The sequence below is a fragment of the Diabrotica virgifera genome, chromosome 1, assembly GCF_917563875.1.
Source record: "Diabrotica virgifera virgifera chromosome 1, PGI_DIABVI_V3a".
Lineage (NCBI taxonomy): Eukaryota > Metazoa > Arthropoda > Insecta > Coleoptera > Chrysomelidae > Diabrotica > Diabrotica virgifera.
The window spans coordinates 257,495,837-257,519,653 of NC_065443.1; the positions used below are offsets into that span (position 1 = coordinate 257,495,837).

General features: G+C 31.7%; 1 protein-coding gene across 3 annotated transcripts in view; it reads right to left on the reverse strand.

Annotated features, from left to right (window-relative positions):
* Positions 1–23,817, reverse strand: part of LOC126883570 (acetyl-coenzyme A transporter 1) — a 122,219-nt gene that overhangs the window by 68,648 nt on the left and 29,754 nt on the right. For all 3 annotated transcript variants that reach the window (XR_007697713.1, XM_050649216.1, XM_050649226.1), the window contains 3 exons: positions 22,695–23,121; positions 12,716–12,918; positions 2,804–2,945 (listed from right to left, as the gene is read on the reverse strand). Coding sequence is in view for 2 of the 3 variants with exons in the window: in XM_050649216.1 (XP_050505173.1) it covers positions 2,804–2,945; positions 12,716–12,918; positions 22,695–23,121 (772 nt within the window). In the remaining variant the exon portion in view is untranslated. The remainder of the gene's footprint in view (positions 1–2,803; positions 2,946–12,715; positions 12,919–22,694; positions 23,122–23,817) is intronic.

Genomic DNA, 23,817 nt, shown 5'->3' on the forward strand with positions numbered 1-23,817 from the left:
GTTGTAGACTAGCAGTTTATTTCTCGTCGTGAGCTTAGACTTACGCCCTAGAAGCCAATAATGCTTACTAAATTTTATGTCCAGTTGTTTCCGTTTGTTCCATATATGGGTTCTCCAGGTTAATCCCCTGTCCAAGTGCATGCCCAGATATTTTACAGAGGTAACTGAGGGAATTACCTTATTATTTATTGTTACTGTAGGTGATTCACCGTGACATTTTGTAAAAACAATATGGTTTGATTTTTGTTCATTCAATTTAATTCTCCAATTTTGTGCCCAAGTATTTATTTGATTTAATACTCTCTGGAGTTTTGCAGCAGCTTCGACGGGATTTTTGTGTACTGCTAGGATTGCAGTATCGTCTGCAAAGGTGGTGGTCGTTGTATCACGATTTGTGGGTAAGTCGGCTGTGTAAATCAGATACAGCTGTGGTCCCAGAACGCCTCCTTGCGGTACCCCTGATCTGATGGGATATAGTTTTGTATAGGCTGACTCAAACTTCACGCGAAAGTATCTTTCTGATAAATACGACTTAAGGAGTGTATATAGTTCCTCTGGTAAGTTCTTTTTCAGTTTATACAACAGTCCTTGATGCCAAACTTTATCAAAAGCCTGGCTAACATCGAGGAATGCTGCTGAACAGTAACTTTTTTCTTCAAAGGTTTTATTTATAACGTTGACCACTCTGTGAACTTGTTCGACGGTACCATGCTCTTTCCTAAAGCCAAATTGGTGGTCGGGTATCATATTTCTGTCTGTTAGTATTTGTAGAAGTCTTTTTTTCTATTATTTTTTCCATGATCTTAGACATTACTGGCATTAAACTAATTGGTCGATATGAAGTGGGCTCATTTGGAGGCTTTCCTGATTTTTGTATAAGGATAATTTCCGCAATTTTCCATTGGATTGGGAAGTGTTTTAGCCTTAGTACCGCATTACACAATTGAGTTAGCATTTTAATTGCTTTGGTAGATAGATTTTTAATTACCTCACCTGTGATTAAGTCATAGCCAGGTGCTTTCTTTTTTATTAGATTATTGTTGATTATGTTTTGAACTTCTTTGGGTGAAGCGTGTAGTGTGTTTTCTCCTGTCGGGGTTTGGTTCTGTAGGAAATTGTAGATTTCTTGATCGTTATTTGTTGCAGCAGCTGGTATAGGTTTGAAAACTTCTTCTAGGTATTCGCCGAAAGTTTCTGCCTTTTCATTGTTTGTTGTAACGTATTAAAATAAACATTATAGAAGTTCTCAGGGACTTTCTGCCCTCGCTAATAACGTAATCTTTCATTCTGCGTTTAAATTTTTCAAAAATACTTATTAGTTTTCTCAGGATTCGAAAAAAATAAATCCCCATTTGAATAGCATTTCAGCCGAAAATACGTACCCATCCCCTTAATTTATTAAAGTTTTGTATTTTGAAAACGATTTCTGAAGTGGAAATCGAAACGTCAAAATAAACTTAAACATCAATAAAACCAGTAAACAATTATTTCTAACAAGATAATTATGTAAGATTCCTTGTTCCCGCTAAGGGAGAGGTGCGTGCATATTTTATAAGTATCATCATCATCATTATCATCACCAGCTATTCCTTCCATCGTTGGATGTAAGCCTCCCTTAGGTGTGTCCATTCATATCTGTTTGCTGTTTTTGCATCCATTCGTGGCCAGTCATTCGCTTGTTGTCGTCAGTCCATCTTGTTTGAGGTCTGCCTCTACTTCTTTTGCTTGCCCTTGGTCGCCACTCGAGAATTCGTTTTGTCCAAACGGTTGCCTTCAATTCTTCCGATGTGTCCTGCCCAGTTCCATTTTAACATGGCAACCTTCTGGATCACATATGTTACTTTTGATCGTCTTCTTATCTCTTCCTTGGACTTGCGATCAGAGGTTTAGGGGATGGATACGTATGTATTTTCGGCTGCAATGGTATTTAAATGGGGATTCATTTTTTTCGAATCCTGAGAAAACATAAGTATTTTTGAAAAATTTAAGCGCAGAATGAAAGATTACCTTCTTACCGAGGGCCGAAAGTCCCTGAAAACTTCCTATAATGTTTATTTTAATAAGTTACAGGGGTGAAAAACTAAGAGAAAATGTAGTGTAATTTTAAATTTCAAATATCTATTTCAAAAGAAACTTTTTATATATTCTAAGGGACTTTCGGCCCTCGATAATAATTTAATCATTCATTCTGCGTTTAAAATTTTTTAAAAATATTTATTAGTTTTTTCAGGATTCGAAAAAACTGGACACCATGTCCGTGGTGATATTTTACAAATCGAAAATTCGCTATCTTTGTCATACAATGCACTGAGTCAAATAGAATATGATGGCAAGACAGTGACAATTTTAAATATTTGACATGGCAAATAATATTGATAGTGTATGTGATAAATAATTGGTTTAAGACGTGAACTTAATAAAAAGTTATTTATTATTTATCGAAGATCAAAGTAGAGATCAGCATATATTCTGTGATCCAAGTATTTTGTTGTTAAAAATGTTCAAAATTGTAAGCGTTCCATAGTAACAATATATTATTAAAAAATCACTTTAACACTTTTTCTCTTTTCTCGATTAAGTATTAGTTTTTGTTGTACATATAAATTATTACAATCACTCAATACATAGTTAGTGAAAAAATTATTACATTTATTAACTGAATTAATAATTTGCAATTATACAAATAACAGTTATCCAAGAACATTCAAAAGCCATTTCTTAGTTAATGATGACATTGTCAAGTAGAATGACATTCTAGTAATGTTTACATATCCATACACTACATTATTTTCAGTTAACTTACCTGTGGTATATTTGGCTATTACTAAAGGCATAGCTAACTGTAATGGAATTAACGGTAAAGCCATAAGACCCAATCGTTCTTTTGGAATGCCAGCTTCAACTAATTTTAATCCCATAACACTATCAGTGGAAGAGAATCCAATCTAAAACAAAAATATGAAGTAATATCCTAACTTATACATATGATGGTCAAAAATTCTTTTTAACAGTTAAAAAAATTTTTATAAACTTCTTCTTCTTCTTTCTCGTATGTAGGCTTTAAAGCCTGTTTCTTCTTCAATATTAGCCTCCTAAATTATGGCACCACCTTTTTCTTGGTCTGCCAATACTTCTTCCTCCATTTGGTAACTTATCTCGTGCTATTCGTACTATCCTATCCTCTGCCATTTAATAATGTGTTCGTTCCACTCCTGTTTTCGTTCTGTCACCCATCCATTTATGTCTTCTACATTGCATGCTCTTCTTATGTTTTCGCTTCTCTCCCTATCCAACAGATTTTTCCCTGATATTCATCGAAGTAATTTCATCTCTGTTGTTTCTAGTTGTCGTCTCGTTTTGGACGTGTCAGGTCTTGTCTCCGCCGTGTATGTCAATATAAGTCTAAACAAATTGTAAAATTTAATTTTTTTTTCGTAGAACTAGTTTTTTATGTTAACTAGTTCAATCTGAGTAAAAAAGGTTTTTCCGCCTACCTCTACCGAAAATATACTTTTCTTGACCTGATTGTAGGGAGTAAAAGTAAAAGTGACGTCATGGTATGTTATTGATGAAATACCTTATTGATGTCAATACAATATTCTATTATCTATTACGTAAGTATCTATACATTTTAACGTTTGTTTATAAAACACCCGGTATTTTACAGAATGGTAAAAAACAGTAAATTGTTATTTTTATTTAACAATGTTTACATTTATAATTTGACTTATATTTGACAGTTGACAGTTATCCTGTACCTACTTGTTAGTTTTAGTTCTCTAATAAATGTTGTTAGTTAGTTACATAAATAAATGATTTAAAAATGAAAAAATGACTTGTTATTTGAGGGAGCTGCAAAAATCATATGTATAACGTGGGAGTAAAGTGCCTTTTCCTCCCTTGAATGATTACTGCCCTCCGCTACGCGTTGGGCAGTAAACTTCATTCTCGGGAGGAAAAGTAGCACTTTGCTCCCTTGTTATACAAATAGCTATTATAGGAAAAGTCAAACAATAAGGAATGCGTGTAACCATATTCCTTGTCTTATTCCATAGTCTTGTTACCATATTTTAAATTTGAAAAAATATATAGGGAATAACCAGATTTTTTGATATGCCATTCCTATTACAGCCAGCATTTCATTGGCTAAAATTAGTGACGAGTTTATATGACGTCATTATTATATTTGCTGTGATTGTAAATGGTAGGCTGAGGTCTGTCATAACATGTCAAATTATTGTTTTCAAATTATATTTTATTTATTTAGTTTATTTTTAAACCTTTCTCTTCCCTATCCTTGATTGGTCGATTCGGTTCGTAATAGTTTTGTTGTATGGTAGGCTTAGTTAGGCGTTAATTTTAAGAAATGGTGCTAGCTAAATAGGCACAACTCCCAAAGGCCATAAAAGAAGAAGAAAAAATTAACAAACAAAAATTTTACATAACCTTACATTCTTACAGACAAAGTTGCTGTTGCTTGTTGCTGTTGTAAATACAAATGTTTTTTATTTGACCACAGCGCTTTCCTGACAAACTTGACGGCAGCGAAAACACTAATATATGAGGAAAAATTAGTTGAATTTGTTTGCCGCCAAGTTTGTACCGATGGGTAATGATCATTAAATCTATGACGTGCATTCCTAATTGTTTTGGCTTTCAGTTTAGTAACTTTTCTCTAAAATGCATCGCGTTCGGGTTATAAACAATTTAAGGTCTGAAAAAGCACAAAAATGGTCATTCTCAAGGTTCGATAACTTGTAACTGTTCGATAACTTGTAATAGTATATTATTTATTCAACGAGCATGTAATGATGGCCATTACTCATGATAATGAATTACGACACACGCCTAGCCATTACATGCGAGTAGAATACTATTATTTTTCTACGGCCACTGTTTTTTATTTATTTTTAATGACATCTTTAGTCCACACTCAACGTAGTATGGGTTACGCCCATGTTTGAGGTACCGCAGTCTTCCATTCATGTCCTCACCATTTTGATATAAAAAACTACTATGCTAACAGAATGATGTCAACTTCATATAATAATAAGTTACTACTCATCAGCTGATATCACACACACTACACAAAACGGTTAAATAAAAAAGATTTTGTTAGAGTTAGCAGGGAGCCTTAGAAATAGCCTTACTTAATAGTGATTAGATTTAGGAGGGGAATGAGAATATAGTGCTGTTGCCAGAGGGGTACTTTATTTAGATGGACTTACCCAAGTTTTTTATGTATTTTGACCCGTAGAACACGAATTCTTTGGGTAACAGTTGATCCGGATGTCGATAAGATTGTTATAAACAAAGAACTTGCAGAATTACATAACAGCGATTTTTCGCAAAACAAAACATTTTTTTGTGTTTTTTGGGCCATTCAAGGAAAAATGTGCTTACAAGTTTTTTCGTAGGATGCATAGTTTTTGAGATAAACGCGGTTAAATTTGGAACTTTAAGTCAAATTTTACCGATTTTGATTATTAATTTTTTTATTGTTATTCTGCTTGCAGCATTTGAAACTTCAAGTCAAATTTTATCGATTTTGATTATTAATTTTTTTTATTGTTATTCTGCTTGCAGCATTTGAAACTTCAAGTCAAATTTTACCGATTTTGATTATTAATTTTTTTATTGTTAAACAAAGCTATAAACACATAGTGCTTGAGTGATGTTTTCATGTTTGAGATGCATCTCTCATTTAAAATCGAACGAGTAGGTAGAAGTACAAGCGCCATATAGACAATTTCTACGTAGCAACCATTAAAATGCATGCATTGGGCACTCGTCAAAACGCTCAAACACTATTTGTTGAAAGTTTTGTTTAACAATAAAAAAATTAATTTTTAGCAATGAAAATAATCAAAACCGGTATAATTTGACTTGAACTTTCAAATGCGGCAAGCAGAATTGCTATTTTGTTTTTTAATCAAAAGTTATTCGGGTTAAAAAATTAGAAATATAGTATAGTATAGTTGATCCAAAAGATGGCATAACCCAGACATCCAAAGTGAAAGTTATCCTTCAACACAAAATTGTTCTATATGGTCCACACAATATCCAGAAAAAAGTCACACCATTTTGAGCGTCGGGTTTGGGGGGAGAGGGGGAAGAAATCGGTAAATTCCTAGTTTTTTAAGTTTTTCGCCAATATTTCTAAAACTATGCGGTTTAGCATGAACAACCCTCTATACAAAATTGTTCTACATTAAATTTAACATAAAAAAGGCCCGATGCATAATCTTTCTAAAATGAATGGTTCCAAAGTTACGGAGGTAGTATAGTATAACTGGTCCAAAAAAAGGCCTAACCCAAACTTCCAAAGCAAAAGATTTCCTCCAACACCAAAATGTTCTATATGGTCCACATATTGTTCAGTAAAAAGTTACACCATTTTGAGCGTCCGGTTTGGGAGGGAGATGGGAGAGAAGTCGGTAAATTAGTAGTTTTTTTAGGTTTTTCGTCAATATTTCTAAAACTATGCTTCAGCGTAAACAATGTTATATACAAAAATGTTCTACATGAAATTAAAAACAAAAAATGTTCTATACATAATTGTTACAAAATCAACGGTTCCAGAGTTACGGAGGGTGAAAAGTCAAGGTTTTCGATACTTTTTATATTTATTGGGCAATATTTATGATATAACTATACCATAAACCCAGACATCCAAAGTGAAAGTTATCCTCCAACAACAAATTGCTCTATATGGTCCACATAATGTTCAGAAAAAAGTCACACCATTTTGAGCGTCGGGTTTGGGGAGGAGAGGGGGGAGATATCGGTGAATATAAAAAGTATCGAAAACATCCACTTTTCACCCTTCGTAACTCTGGAACTGTTGATTTTATAACAATTATGTATAGAACCTTTTTTGCTTTAAATTTTATGTAGAACATTTTTCTATAGAAATTCCTTACGCTAAAGCATAGTTTTAGAAATATTGACCAAAAACCTACAAAAACTACTAATTTACCGACTTCTCCCCCATCTCCCCCCCAAACCGGATGCTCAAAATGGTGTAACTTTTTACTGAACAATATTGGATCATCTAGAACAATTTGGTGTTGAAGGAAAACTTTTACTTTGGATGTCTGGGTTAGGGCTTTTTTTGGACCAATTATACTATACTACCTCCGTAACTTTGGAACCGTTCATTTTAGAAGGGTTATGCATAGGGCCTTTTTTATTTCAAATTTAATGTAGAACAATTTTGTGTAGAGGGTTGTTCATGCTACACCGCTTAGTTTTAGAAATATTGACGAAAAACGTAAAAAACTACGAATTTGCAGATTTCTCCCCCTCTCCCCCCCAAACCCGACGCTCAAAATGGTGTGACTTTTTTCTGAACATTATGTGGACCATATAGAACAATTTGGTGTTGGAGGATAACTTTCACTTTGGATGTCTGGGTTTGGGTATAACTATACCATACTAATATTCGATTTTTTGAAAGTTCAACCGCGTTTATCTCGAAAACTATGCATCCTACAAAAAAAAATTGTAAGAACATTTTTTACTTAGAATGGCCCAAAAAATAAAAAAAAACAATGTTTTGTTTTGCGAAAAATTGCTGTTATGTAATTCTGCAAGTTCTTTGTTTATAACAATCTTATCGACATCCGGATCAACTGTTACCCAAAAAATTCGTGTTCTACCGATCAAAATACATAAAAAAACTTGGGTAAGTCCATCTAAATAAAGGAGGCCCAACCAGTACCATTTGAACTTTTGGATGCATCTGTATAAATACAAGGTCGTCGTACAAGTTGTCAATCCATCAAATAGAAATCCAAATGCAACGGAAAACCTGGCAATGTCAAAAGGTTCAAACCATGCTGCCACTCATCCATCCATTCCAAAACTAGACATAACCAGTTTTTTTCCACTGAACTGGTTATGTCTAATTTTGGAATGGATGGATGAGTGGCAGCGTGGTTTGAACCTTTTGACAGTGCCAGGTTTTCCGTTGCATTTGGATTTCTATTTGATGGATTGACAACTGTCGCTGATATGTTATTGTTTCTGTTTAGGTTGTCAGGGGCATGTGGGCTATTTTGTTCTGGAAGAGTGTTGAATTTGTTTAGATGTATATTTATTTGTTTTTGATGTGAGTTTTGATGAATTATTTGTATGCTAGGAATGGTTCGGTCAAAATCGGAATTTGATATCGTTTCGAAAAGTAAATTATGTAAATAAAATAGTAAATTTACTATGGAATCTCTAACGCGAGAATTTTACTGTCATCGTTGCATTTGGTTGTCTTTTTAAAGGCAGATCACATGCTATGATATTTTTTTGTGACGGATATTCTTGAGTTGGGATTGATTTCATGTAATCGAATGAACTCTCTTTTAGTAAAGTCGTCCCAGGAACGCAACTCATAAATATTGACGATATCATTTTAAAGTCTTCTACTTTAAAATGTATAATATACGTCTAAATTGCCAATATAAATGAGTCAGATTAAATAAATTATTAGAAGAATTTTTTTACTTAGCAACAAAATTTTTGTTTATTTTAGTAGTATTTTGTATTTTGACAACGAAACCCGATTTGGGCTTCGAAACGTTAATAAAATCTTTTTTTGGTAAAATTGTGGCTTATTTCCCATTGTAAATAGTTGATTAAAAGTGACTTGAACCACATATTTTTTTAATGCAAAAAGCATAAACACCTAACCAATCACCTAATTAAAAGAATTATATACCACAACATCCCACTCCCTGTAAATATTCTCTTTATTCTGTCACTGAATAAAAAGAAAATTTTTGATTGTTTGGTATCTTTCTTGTCGGATAGTATAATATTATTGTAATTAGTTATAGGTATTTGTAAAATATGTTTAAAAAAATATTAAAAAAATAAAAAAAATAAAATAAAAAATAAATAAAAACATGAAACAAAAAAAATAAATAAAAACAATAATAATAAAAAAAATTAAAGAAAAAAATCATTAAGAGGATTTAAACCTCCGCAGGGTTGAACCGGGTTGACATCCTATCGTAGTGACAAAAAAAAACAAAACAAAAAACACAACAAAAAAAAAACTAAAATAAAATACAAAAAAGAATGCATTTATTTTAATATTAACATTAATATTTTTATTTGTAAAATGTATACACTATGTGTTATTGATAAACATTAAGTAGTATAATATATTTATATTTATTAACATAGTATTTACACTTCGCGTCATATAAAACTGGTACACTTTTTTTCCCAATGTAAACCTGTGTTCAGACTGACAATTATTGTTCGTGAATCACTTCGTTGTTGCCATCACAGATAACGGAATTGCACTAAATCTAAATACAAAAAAAATAACGTTTAAAATGTATATTTCGAATTGTAATACATATATTTAAATTCCACACTTGTTCACTGTAAAAGTTATTTATTTTGTATTAATTTTAAATCAAATTTTTAATTTTTCCAGTGTGTTTTAGTTATTCTACACAACTTAATGCAGTTTTGTCCTACAATTTACGAGAAACCAATCACACCTTTCGATTTGACATTAAACATAATAATTTAAAGTCATGTCAAGATTTATTATCTATCATTATTTTTGAACTGAAATATTTTCATAAATTATACTAAAACACGAATCAATGTATGGATACTTAATTGAGATGACAAAAAATTACAATTGTTTTAGTTTTTAGTATATTAAAAAATGCGGTCTGTCGCACAGCCCCGTTTTTACCTAGTTTGATATAATATTTTCGTTGAACTGGCAACGTTGCCCTAGAGATTAGAATGACACTTGTGACAAGATCAACTTACACAACTTGAAAAACACGATTTTCGGTTATAAGAGTTGTACCAGTTTTTTTGACGCGAAGTGTACATTAGCTTTAATGAGTAGGTAAATAAGAAGTAAAAAATTTTAATAATATTATAATAACCAAGTTTCACTAATTGGCAATATCTTTAATACATTTACTTTTGATTGAGACTGGCTAAATGACCATATAGGGGAGTGCATTTAGATTTTCACTTCGGAAAAAATCAAACAAGATAAAACTTTTTGTAATTTCATTAAGAAATGTTTAATAAACAACATATCAAAAAGTTCTACTCGAGAAGTGGGTGCTTCATTTTTTATTAAACAAATGAACAGCGAAGTTAGATGTTTTTTTAAATACCTCCGAAAATATAATTTTTAGAAAAAAACTGACTTGACCATTGAAAAATTCAGAAAATTTTACAAAAAAAACCTTATATAAAGATTTTTCTAAAATTAAATCTCTAGCTTCTGTAATTTTTTATTTATAACGCTAAAGTCACCCTTCTCACACACATTGGCGCAATGTAAACTAGCGTTGGAAGAAGTGCACGGTTGAGTTTTTTTAATGTAATTCTTTAACTAATGGATCAAAAGAAATTTTACAAATTGGACATGAAAGAAGATAAAATAAGCTATCTTATGGTTGTAATAAAAAGAAATAAAATGAATGGACATAAGTACGGTGTGGGCGGAAAGTGAGACTTACATGAATTTTGTTTAAAAATGATTTAAAAATGTGTAACTAATACAATTTTACTTACAAAGCTCTCAAATTTGCACAACTTACCTCTCAATCATCTTAACAAACGATGTTTCATTCAAAAAAAATCTCAAAAATTTAATTCAAATAATACGCTGTCTCAAAAAATGTAATTTTTGAAAACTTCGTAGTTCTACAGAATTCCCACCACTTTAAGACGGTATTACTCAAGTTTGAATAAATCTAATACAATTTTTTTAATATTTTTTTAAAGCCTAGGATGTAATCTTTATAAAACTCTGAATTATTTTAGATTAAAAATGAAATAAACAATTTCTTTTTGAGAAAACTAAGAAAGATAACAAAAATGTAATACAAAAACCGAAAATTACCAGCTGAAAAAATGTATATACAGAGTGATCAAAACTTTTTTCTGTAAAACTTACCTAAAATTAATTTAATAATAAGCTTCAAAAATAATAAATGTTCAACAAAAAAATTTTTTTTAGCTCTTATACAGTATGTCTGCGTAACTTGGAACCTATTGATAACTTTTTTAATATCAGTTTTACGAAAAAAAGTTATTCTTTATAAAATACTCTGCATCGTATACAACATAAGATGCAACCATCAAATATCAAATTTTGTTAATTTTGTACGAGGTATGTCAAAAAATATGAATTTCACTCAAGAGTAAAGTACCTTTATATTTCACAATATCGAAAATTTTTATAAAAAAAGTTGTTTGGAATTAAAAACTATGTTCCAATATGTAATTATATCCTTCTAATTGAAAATTTGTTTTTTTTAATATTGTTTCAAACTAATTATACCAAACATCATTAAATTTTCACTTATTATTTATGATAACTGATTTATTATTAATTTTATGAAGAAAGTTATTCGTCATAAATAGCTGTGCATGGTCTAACACTTAATATGCAAATATAAAATATTATATTTTATCAATATTATACGAGGTATTATGTAAAAAAATTGCATAAAAGTGTAATTGCATATTGACACATCGTTTTTAATTCTGAACAACTTTCCATAATAACAATTTTCAGTATTATGAAAAATATAGGTATTTTACTCCTAACTGAAATTTTTATTTATTGACATATCTTGTACAAAATTGATAAAAATTGATATTTTATGATTGCGTTTAAAGTTTTAGAATATGCAGAGCTTTTTACTAAGAATAACTTTTTATTTATGATTCCATTGCAACAATTTTTTGAATATTGAAGAGATAGATTTTGAATAATTGGTTCTTTCTTTCTAATACATTTTAATTTTTAATATTTTTGTGAAAATTATTTGTTTATCTTTTTTTTAAGAATGAAATTCCATATTTGTTTGATTGGATTCTACTTGTTTTTCATTTAAATATCCGCCATTTTGGATCCGCCATTTTGAAATTTAAATTTTTATTCTTTAATTCAGATTCAACAACCTGTTAAAAATAAAGACAATAAATGTTTTAAAAAAATGTTCTTTTTTATGCTCTTTTTAGAAAATCCGCATTTTGGATCCGCCATTTTATAGTTTATAATGTTAACATTTAAGTTAGGTTTATCAAAGCTCTCAAAAATAAATATATGTAGAAATAAATACATTTTGTAAAGAAATTATGATTTTACAACTATTTTTTAAGTTATCCGCCATTTTGGATCTGCCATTTTATAATTTAAATTATCAAAATTTGATTCAGGTTCAGCAACCTCTCAAAAATATCCACATATATGCAAACAAACACGTTTTATAAAAAAAATTCGGATTTTATAACTGCTTTTTAAGGAATTTTACGAAAAAATCCACCATTTTGAATCCGCCATTTTGAATTTGCAAATTGTAATGTCAGATTCGGGTTCAGCATAATCAAAACTAATATAAAAACATTTTTTATCAAAATAAAATGTTGAATTCACCCATATTCTTAACATTATTCATACAAAACAATAGTTATTGTTTAAACAATTAATAAACAATTAGCGGCGAAATTTGTTAGTAGAACTTTTTACTTTAACATATTTATAAACTAACAAAAAAAGTTTTAGAAAAATATAACCTTGTTTGATTTTTTCCGAAACATTGTATCTTCTCGTTCTAATTGCACTCCCCTAATAGTCCAAGCCAAAAAAGAAAAAAAAAATAAAGGAGGCCGTTGTACCTTCTGGCGACAGCACTAATAATATAAAACAAAAGTCTCTTACCTTACAAGTTAACAAAATCACAACCAAAGTTTGTACAGCTGGCAAACCCATTATACTCTTTAAAGATTTATATGCTGATTTCAAATCACGTTCATGATCTACATTCGATGCATCCGTTTCTCTTTTAAGAAACGCTACTATTGTGGTAGTAATAACAAATACTATTCCCCAGAAATACAAAAATCCAGATAGAGTCACAATACCTAAAAAATAGAACTAATTATATTAGCCTAATAAAATAAAAAAAAGTCAAAATGTAAATTCGTACAGGTTAAAACAAATTTTATATCAAAGTTTAGATGGGTACAAAAGATATTTTCAAGAAAGTATCCAAATCATACAAGGGGATCATTGTTTAAATAATTAAAAAGGGGTCATTTTTGCAAAAAAAATACTTTTTTAACTGCTAAGGTAATTCACTTAATGAAGGTCTATGGGATTTTTTTCTGCAAAGTTGAAGGGTAAATCTTTCACATAAGACTTACTAAATTAAATTTGACCTCCTATTTATTTAAATAATTGTATATAAAACTTAAAAAACAAATTTGCAAAAAATTGTTTTTAGCGTTTTAAATAAGCACTATGAAATATCTTATTTTACAGACCAAGTTGCGCTATGTTACCAGTATTAACGAAAAAAAAAAAAAAAAATTCGTCAAAAAATATTTATTATTTTTTGAGCTATTGAATTTGTTTATTAAATGTTAATATATTTTCAATTGCAAAAACGCGGTTGTTGCCAAAGAAATATTCACCTGCTTAAGATCTCATTATTTTTACTTTTATGTATATTTTCAACAAATGTATTGATAAATTCAAATTTCAATTAAACTTCCCCCTAAAATGGCATTTGAAAATTATTCAAATTTGTTTATAATTTGTCTTTTTAATAACGTCGCGGGGATTAAGTATTTTAAAATGCCGTTTCGATAATTGAGTTCCTGGGATTTTTTTACTAATTAACAAAATTTTTTTGTCGTTTTTTCTTCTTCTTTTTTTCGTTGGAGTTATATTACTAGGGGTCCTTCTAGGGTTAAATTTTATTAAGAATGTCGAATCTCTGAAATGTAGATTCTAGACCTAAAAATATTAAGATTGAACTAAAATCTCTTAAATAAAATGTGGCTACTTACTGAGTTACAGGGTGTTTTATTTAAACATTTAAAAATTATTGTTACCAAGTACTTTAAAACTATTTGACGTATCCTTATCATACTTGGCAGAAAGTGTGGCTATTATACACCCTACTAAATTGTGATTAATAAACGTTTCTAGCTAGTGCCAGAGGCGTACGACAGGGGATAGTGAATGACTGACCCTTCCCAAATTCTACGACACTGAGTGAATTACTATTTTAGCGAAATTTTTCGAGTATCCAATACTTTGTATGTAAATAACTTTATTGGTATCGATAAAGTCATCAGTTTGAGAGATATTGGAAGTTTAAAATGAATGAATGAATGAATCAAAATAACTATGCCGTTTCATTTTTAACGTCCAATATCTCGAAAACTAATGACTTAATCGTTACCAGTAAAGAGTATATTACTTACATAGAAAGTATTGGAGAATCGAAAAATTTCGCTAAGATAGTAATTCTCCCAGTGCCGTAGAATTTGGGAAGGGTCAACCATTAACTATTCCCTGTCGTTCGCCTCTGGTAGTAGCTAGAAACTTTTTTTATCACAATTTAGTAGACTGTATAGTACCCACACTTTCTGCCAAGTATAATAAGGATACGTCAAATAGTCTGAAAGTACAGTGGAACCCCGTTAACTCGGATTAATCGGGACCGCGGCCGATCCGGGTTATCGAAAATTCGGGTTAGCCGGAGAAAATGGTAAAAATTATTAAAATATGGTATGCTTACAGATAAACTCCGTTATAATTGGCACACAGACACTTGTAAACCACGTTCGCGTTCCACACATACAAAGCGTCGTCGAGAGTCTCATTTTTAGCTTTCTTATCTTTGCACCGATTGTCCAAACTGTCTTTTGTTATCATTTTGAAACAAAAACAACATTTTAAGTTTTATTGCCATTACGTAGACAAAAAATCACGGAAACACAAAATCTGAATATATTTACGAACGATTACAGAACGGAACGAACAATGCGACTTTACTACACACAATACCGTCTCGCAACGAGAACGAACTTATGTTATTTAATAAGAGTGAAGACTAAGACCATTGTTTAAAAAATAATTTTTTAATAGTTTTTTCTAAACAATGCTAAGACAGTTTCAAGTAAATAATGGATACTACAGATGCCTGTTGGTTTCGATAACACATTTTTACTAAGGTATATTATGTATCAAATTACACAAATACGCATTATCTCTCATTGTATAATGTGTTTGACATTGAAAATTGAAACGAATGAACTACATAGGAATTCGCTAAAGCGACAAATTTTTACGAAGAAAGTTTATTATGATAAATAAAATTAGCCTGAAAAATATAAGATATTATAGTATTGGAACAATATGTTTATAAGGAAAGATAAAAGAAAATATTTTAAGATGTTGAAAAGAAATTGGAAAATCCAGCATAAAGGACATACATTTTTATTGTTGTAATGTTTGTCTGATAAAAATCGGTCCGGGTTAGCCGGACTTCCGGGTTATCGGGGGCCGACTTATCGGGGTTCCACTGTACTTGGTAAAAATACTTTTTAAATTTTTAAATAAAACACCCTGTAACTCAGTAAGCAGCCACATTTTATTTAAATGATTTTAGACCAATCTTAATATTTTTAGGTCTAGAATCTACAACTTAGAGATTCGACATTCTTAATGAAACTTAACCCTAAAAGGGCCCGTAGTAATATAACTCCAAGAAAAAAAAAAGAAGAGGAAAAAAAGACAAAAACATTTGTTAATTAGTGAAAAATTGCCAGGAACCCAATTATCGAAACGGCGTTTCAAAATATTTAATCCCCGCGACGTTATTAAAAAATCAAATTATAAACAAATTTGAATAATTTTCAAATGCCATTTTAGGGGGAAGTTTAATTGAAATTTGAATGTATCAATACATTTATCGAAAATATACATAAAAATAAAAATAATAAGATTTAATACAGGTGAATATTTCTTTGGCAACAACCGCGTTTTTGCAATTTAAAACAGAGTAACATTTAATAAACAAATTCAATATCTCAAAAAATATTAAATATTTTTTGACCAATTTTTTTTTGCTTAATACTGGTAACATAGCGCAACTTAGTCTGTAAAATAAGATATCTTATAGTGCTTATTTAAAACGCTAAAAATAATTTTTTGCATATTTGTTTTTAAAGTTTTATGTATAATTATTTAAATAAATAGGGGGTCAAATTTAATTTAGTAAGTCTTATGTGAAAGATTTACCCTTCAACCTTGCAGAAAACAATCCTATAGACCTTCATTAGTAATTAAATGACCTCAGCTGTTAAAAAAGTAATTTTTTTGAAAAAATGACCCCTTTTTAATTATTTAAACAATGATCCCCTTGTGTGATTTGGATACTTTCTTGAAAATATCTTTTGTACCCACCTAAACTTTGATATAAAATTTGTTTCAACCTGTACGAATTTACATTTTGATTTACATGTAGTGGAATTTTATTTTACTAGACTATATTTACTTACAGACAAAAATACTGCATATTTTGAAATTATCATAGTGAAATTTTTTGTGCTGTAATCCTTAGACCCCAGTGTTTAGGAATAGGATTTATTTTCCGAATAAATAATTCCGGATTTAATTTCCGATATTGAAGGGTCATATAAATCCTCTATCGGATTTCAATTTGAACTATACAGTGTGTCAATTTTAAAACTTACAATGGGCTATATCTCACGAACAAAAGCTGATATCGAAAAATGCTTGAAACCGTTTCTAGGATAGTAAGGGGGAACTAAAATGACATGAAAGAGAACTCACCCCGATCAACTCCCTAGGCCCCACCCATCACAACCAAAAAAGTTTAAATTGCAAACCCCTACTTGTGATACATTATTGAAAAGGCTATAAAAATGCTATTCAATGGTATAAATAATAATTATACAGGGTGAAGCAATAATTGTGAAACTTTGGCTTAAATGAAAAATTTAATAAGGTTTTGTTGAATTATAAATTTATTAAAAATGTCAATTAAGTAAATATTAATGTGAATTCCGTTGTTTGGTAAACAATAATATAGCCTATTTTCAAATTCTGCACGAAATTTAGCAAATGTTCTAGTAATAGGGCGACATGCTTGAGTAATTCTTTCTCGCAATTCCCCAAGTGAAGCAAGTTGAGTTTTATAAACAACTGATTTAGGGTAACCCCATAGAAAAAAGTAATATACTATCCTACTATAAAAAGTACTATCCAATGGTATAAATAATAATTATACAGGGTGTTAATATCAGCTGGCTTACTATGACTTTTGTATTTGTAATGCTATCTTCCGGACTATTATTTTAAATGGTAAGTGTCCGCTCGTACTTTTTTTTGTTAATTAAAACTTAATTTGCCATTTTTGCCTTAAATCAGTTGTTCATAAACTTAACTTGCGTCACTTGGGAAATTGCGAGAAATAATTACTCAAGCATGTCGTCCTATTACTAGAAAAACATTTGTCAAATTTCGAGCAGAATTTGAAAATAGACTGTATTATTGTTTACAAAACAACGGAACCCACTTTGAACATTTACTTAATTGACATTTTTATCAAATTTGTAGTTGAACAAAACCTCATTAAATTTTTCATTTAAGCCAAAGTTTCACAATTATTGCTTCACCCTGTATAATTATTATTTATACCATTGGATAGAATTTTTTGTAGCCTTTTCAATGATGTATCACAAGTAGGGGTTTGCAATTTAAACTATTTTGGTTGTGGTGGGTGGGGCCTAGGGGGTTGATAGGGGTGAGTTCTCTTTCATGTCATTTTAGTTCCCCCTTACTATCCTAAAAACGGTTTCAAGCATTTTTCGTTTTCAGCTTTTGTTCGTGAGATATAGCCATTGTAAGTTTTAAAATTGACACACTGTATGGTGGCCAATATAATAATTGAAGAGTACAGGGGAAAAACAAGGAATGTCACTTTTTCATTAATTTTGGTTTTTCTCGCCATGTGGTAGCAAATACTGAGTACTATCGACTAGGCCAGGGGTCATCAATTAGCGGACCGCGGTCCGCATCCGGACCGTGAGCTACTTTTATGCGGACCTTCATTAAATTCAGAATATAGCGTTTGGCAATTTTGAAAATGTCTGGTCATGAACTTGTACATTATGTTTTGACTCAACTTATGCGTGCGAAACCGCTTTATCAAGAATGATCTTTATTAAAAATAGGTACAGATCTCAGATGAATATCTCAACTCCCTAATGAGAATCAGTTGCACCAAAACTTCAGACAGGTTATACATAAAAAAAATGTCATTTTTCTCATTGATAACTTAATTTTGTTAAGAATGACAAATTTAATGATTAATTAAGAAAAATTAAGAATGACAAAATGACAAATGTAGTAAAAAAATATACAAAAAATACAAAAAAACAAAAGAAAAAAAAACTAAATAAAAAAAAATATAATAAAAAATATAATAAAAAAAATTGTTAAAAAATATATTAAAAAAAAACAGTAAAAAAAACTTAGTAGTAGTAATAGTTTTAAATTTAGATACTAAGCATATATTTTGTAAAAGAGAGAATTCAAAACACATTGACTGGCCAGTTGGTTGCTTAAACCAGTGCCAATAAAACATAAACACACACATAAGAATGACAAATTTTCTGATTCGTTTTTTTTTTGTGGATTCCTGTTCAAAAATGTCCCCTTAAACAAATCAGAAGGGGCCCGGGATGCCGGGCAAAACAATCTTTTTATACAAATTCGAAATTACCTTTAAGCCCCGAAAATTGTATTTAAAAAAGGTCTCTCGCCATTTTTTTCAAAAGTTGATGGTTTTCGAGTTACAAGCGATTTAAAATCTGAAAAATGTGAAAATACCTACGCATTTTCGAGGTTTGAAAACTCATATGTAAATTATTAGTTTTCAGTGTTTAAATGTCCCATTAAAACACTTCAAGCACTGCTATCTATAATGACAGTTTCACAAACTAAAAACTTATACATAATATGACATAGAGTAGATAAACATATTTTCGGGAGCAAAAATGGTGATGTTTTGGATTTATTAAAAAACTGTTAAAAACAATTTCTGCCTAAAAATTTCGCACTGCACTCTTCTGATTTGTTTACCGAATTAGAATAACCAGACCGGTAGTGTTAACTCCAGACCCCGGAAGTGTCATAGGTTTTCGAAACGGACCCTCAGGAAATATAATTGGTGACCCCTGGACTAGGCTATCGAGTCAGGACAGCAAACAGAAAGATTAGTCTATATAAATTTTCTAAGAATTTGTATCCATGAGAAGGACCAGGATTGTCCGCACGCCACTGAACAAAAAAAAGGAATGTTAGCAGTTTTTTGGTGCATTATTAAATTAATAGGTTAATATAGATTCATATTATATTAAGATTATAGACAAAGAATTGCTAGAATTCTGCTAAGAATCTGCTAAGTAGTTTTTAGATATCATAAGAATTAAACCTTTATTGGTGTTTATATGTATAAAATGTGACATTCCTTGTTTTTCCCCTGTACTCTTCAATTTTAAAATAGTCTAGTCGCAACATAGGGGGTCCCGTGGACACTTTTAGTTCGCCGCGATTTGATGGTGGTATTATAAGTTTTTTGGGTCGCTGAATCCAATGGAAGTGGTCTGGAAGCCCAAATGTGGTGCGTTTAATTGTTATTAACAAATTATGGTAAAATTAGGTGTTTTTCAGGAATTATTAGAAGCCCTGTAATTAAATTGATAGTGTTAAGGTGTTCTCTGGTGTATTTTTGCCCGCTGAATCGAATGCGACTAGTCGCGATTACTCAAAATATCACATTTGATTAAACTTTAGATACTTCTAAGGACTACTCATGTAGTGAGAATGGAAGCTGAAAGATTACCGTAAAGAGCCCTAGACAGTAAAATTTAGGGCGCAGGACTAAAAGGAAGGCCACTGAAAAGCTGAAAAGATGGGGGGATGAAGTGGCAGTGCATGCTCAAAAAGTTCTAGTAGACGTGAGAACTTGGATAAGGCTTGATTTGAGCTGTAGTGCCAATGTAGAGAAAGTTTCTTTAGTTCACATATACACTCACGGACAAAAATATTGCTTATTTTGAAATCATCATGTGTAGTGAATTTTTTTGTGCTGCAACCCTACCCTCCGTGTCAAAGGTTTAAGATTAATTTTCCGAATACGATGTTTTAAACTGTCATATAAATACTCCATCGGATTTAAACCTGATATAGGCTATATGGTGTCCAATAAATTTTTTATATTGAATCTTATCAAGGTAAGTATTCACTATCCTAGCGTCATGAAGACATCTGTTAACGTGCATCAGCACGAATCTGACAATATCCAATATGGTATGGTCAAACCATGATCTAAAATGTTTTTAATGTACATGTCAGCAGTCATTCACCCAAATACCTCTGCAAGTTCAGTATGTCCTTTTCAAGAAATACTATTCCACAGCAGTATGCCGCCACCACCAACATTAACGCTCTGTGAAAGGTTACAACTGACCAGTGGGGTAGCGTAGTGGGGGCGGCCCGCCCCTGGCGGAACTTTTGAGGGCGCGGCAAAATTATATAATAAAAATATATTGTAAATATTTGAACCATTTTATATTTTTATCGCAACTACAAATTAGGAACCGATTGGAAGGAGCACGGAATCTTTAATCAAAAGGAGAGATAAGACGGCTTACTAAGGAATGGTTTTACCGTACATTGAATTACGGCGAAAAAGTTTTACATACATTAATCAACGGTTTTACGTACTTGGATGGCTTATTTTTCATCTAAAGCATTATTATTTTGCTTTTGTTGTCGTTTATTTGAGAACGTAAATACACCGAATGAATCAAAATTTTGCTCATTTGATGGATTTAATACTTGGTGGAAATTAAATCCTAAGGTTTCAAGTCACGAATCAAGTCACACATCCAAAATTATTGCAAATGGAAGGAGTTGGAGAGCAGACTTCAAAAAGGACAGACTACTGACAAAAAAGAGCAAGACATAGTAGCATAAGACATAAAGAAATGGCAGGAAATTCTGATCCAGAATGTTTGATATTATAAGATTTCTTGCCAAACAAAATTTGGCTTTACGTGGACATATAGAAAACAACACCAGTACCAATAGAGGAAACTTTTTAAAATTGGTTAATTTAATTGCAAAATACAATCCTGTACTTCGTGAACATCTTGTAAGTTCTAAAATGTGTAGCATTAATCACTTACATATATGTCACCACAAATACAAAACGAATTTATTGCCATTTTGGGAAATAATGTTCGCCAACATATCATCGGACAAATAAAAAAGGCTAAGTATTATTCAATTATTATATTCGACAGCACTCCAGACCTTTCCCAAAAAGATCAAACAAGTCAAGTATTAAGATATGTAGTAATTGAAAATCAAGAAGTAAAAGTAATGACATCTTTTATAGATTTCATTGAAACTAAAGACAAAACCGCAGAAGAAATTTCAAAGGTGATTTTGGACAAAACTCAAGCTGACGGCCTAGATATAAGCAACTGTAGAGGCCAAGCATATGATATGATGCTGTTATGGCTGGAAAGTATTCAGGAGTTCAGCAAAGAATTCAAGAAATAAACCCTAAAGCTGAATTCGTACCTTGCTCAAATCATTCCTTAAACCTAGTTTGTTTACACGCTGCCTCAGTTGAGGTGGATTCAGTAACTTTTTTCGGCACTTTAGAACGTTGCTATTTTTTCCTCATCGACACATCGTTCGGAAGTTCTGATAGCAGATACAGGCAAAAGCTTCTTAAAAAGGGTTCAAGACACGCGGTGGAGTGCAAGAGGCGATGCCGTAAATGTGACATGGCATGATTACAAACACATTTTTGGCACTTTGGAAAAACTGACAAAGGCAGGTGAAAGCTTAAACACTAGGACAGAGATGCAGGTGCTTTACTAGTTTCGATGCAGTCATTTTCCTTTCTTTGTTTTTGGGCCTGTGGCAACCGGTGCTACATGAAGTGAATGATGTACAAAAATATTTACAAACAAGGGGACTTGACGTAAGATTGTGCGCTGAGGAAGCAAATGCTTTGCAAATAATATTAATAGAGAATTAATAAACGTGATTGTAAATCTTAGATAAACTTTTTTATTTAAAATCTAACCTGTATAATGCAAAATAATCATGACTGTTCTCGCCGAAAAGTTCTCTATAATTAATGTACAGTCGGAAAAATGAAAGAATACCCATGAACGATCACATCAATCACTTATTTTGTATTTGCTGTCTTTTTCTATAACAAACGTTTGTTATTTATAGAAAAAGACAGCAAATACAAAATAATTGATTGATGTGATCGTTCATGGGTATTCTTTCATTTTTCCGACTGTATGTAATATTATGTAATGTATAGTATACATTAAATTAAAATACCTAAATAAGAGGGCGGCAAAATTGTCTTCTGCCCCCGACACTCACGCTACGACACTGCAACTGGCATACCCGTCGCCAACTCCTCTGTATATGAAATTTTGTGAATCATGCTTCCATAGGGTGAACAGTATGCCAGATATAACCTCATACAGAGCGATAATTTTGGTGATGGCGGCATAGTGCTATGGAATGGTATTTCTTGGAAAGGGCATACTGAACTTGCAGAGGTGATTGGGTGAATGACAGCTGACATGTACATTAAAACATTTTAGAAGATCCTGATATTGCAATAGCACATTGCACAGTTATCGTTTGGATTTTTTTTATTTATTTCAAGAACAAGTCAGGTTTACTTTTATCTATCCCCTCACAAAAATCCAAATCCAATACTTACAATATAAGTAAATTACCTTAGTAATAAGTAAATTAGTGAGACTCTTACCTTCCGTCTCAGGTATCGTCCTTAAATACTGATTACAAAATGTGGCGGATTCCAAAGCCATAAAAAGAACGTAACTCAGGAAAAAACCAGTTGTCTGTCCTACGCTGTTACAAGTTGAAGCATGTCCAACATTTTCTTTTCTAAGCATCGTCAAAGCCCATCCGTCAACGGCAATATCTTGCGTAGCTGCTAAAAAGTTTAACGAAAAAAACATAAAAGTCAAAACTTCTATGTTCGGCGCAGATCCGTCTTCTCCGAGCCACTTGTTGACGTGACTAGAAAGAAGTAACATAAAGCCACCGATTAAATACTGCGAAGGAATCATCCACGTTTTTCTTCTACCTATTCGTGACGAAAATATACTGTCCACTATGGGGGCCCATAACAGCTTCAAACTGAAGGGCCAGGTTACGAAACTGAATTCTGCCTAAAAAAATAAATACAATTATATACATAACAATAAAACACTGAAAACGTTTGTTTTCTATACTTCCACAAAATTTATTACAACTATGTGCCTACAGCTGTTTCGGCAGAGTGTCTTTCTCAAATGATTTAGTTTACTATGTGCAAGCAAGCAAGCAATTTGATTAAACCCGACCTGTGGGAGATGTCCACCCTATCGAAAAAGTACATTCGGGTGTAACAATTCATTGGGGCGAGGTGTTTTGACCCGAGTGTAAAACAGGGATCACCCCACCTCGCCCCAATGCCCCAGGCCATCCCTTTCCCCCCCATAGCACGCTGATGCGCGATGGGGGCACAACTATCGTAGCCAAATGCTCTTCACAATGGAACCCTGGGTAATAAGATTCCATTGTGGTGCCCTAATCGAATGCAAAAACTAGGCCCAGCGTGATGCGCTCTATGCCTTTATCCTCTTATTTACTTATCCGCGGGAACTAAAATTGCTTGGTTGCTTGGGGCCCAAGCCATTGCACCAGGCCCAACTGGGCTCGGTACAATGGCTCGGAGCCCAAGATCTTTTTGGGTTTTTTTGTTTTTTGTGTGATTTTTTTGTTGGCTCACGCCTTTTTTGTTATTTTTTTTGTGTTTTTTTTGTTTGGCTTGCGCCTTTTCCTCTAATTTTCTACTGGTTTACTTACCTGATCGTGATGTTGGA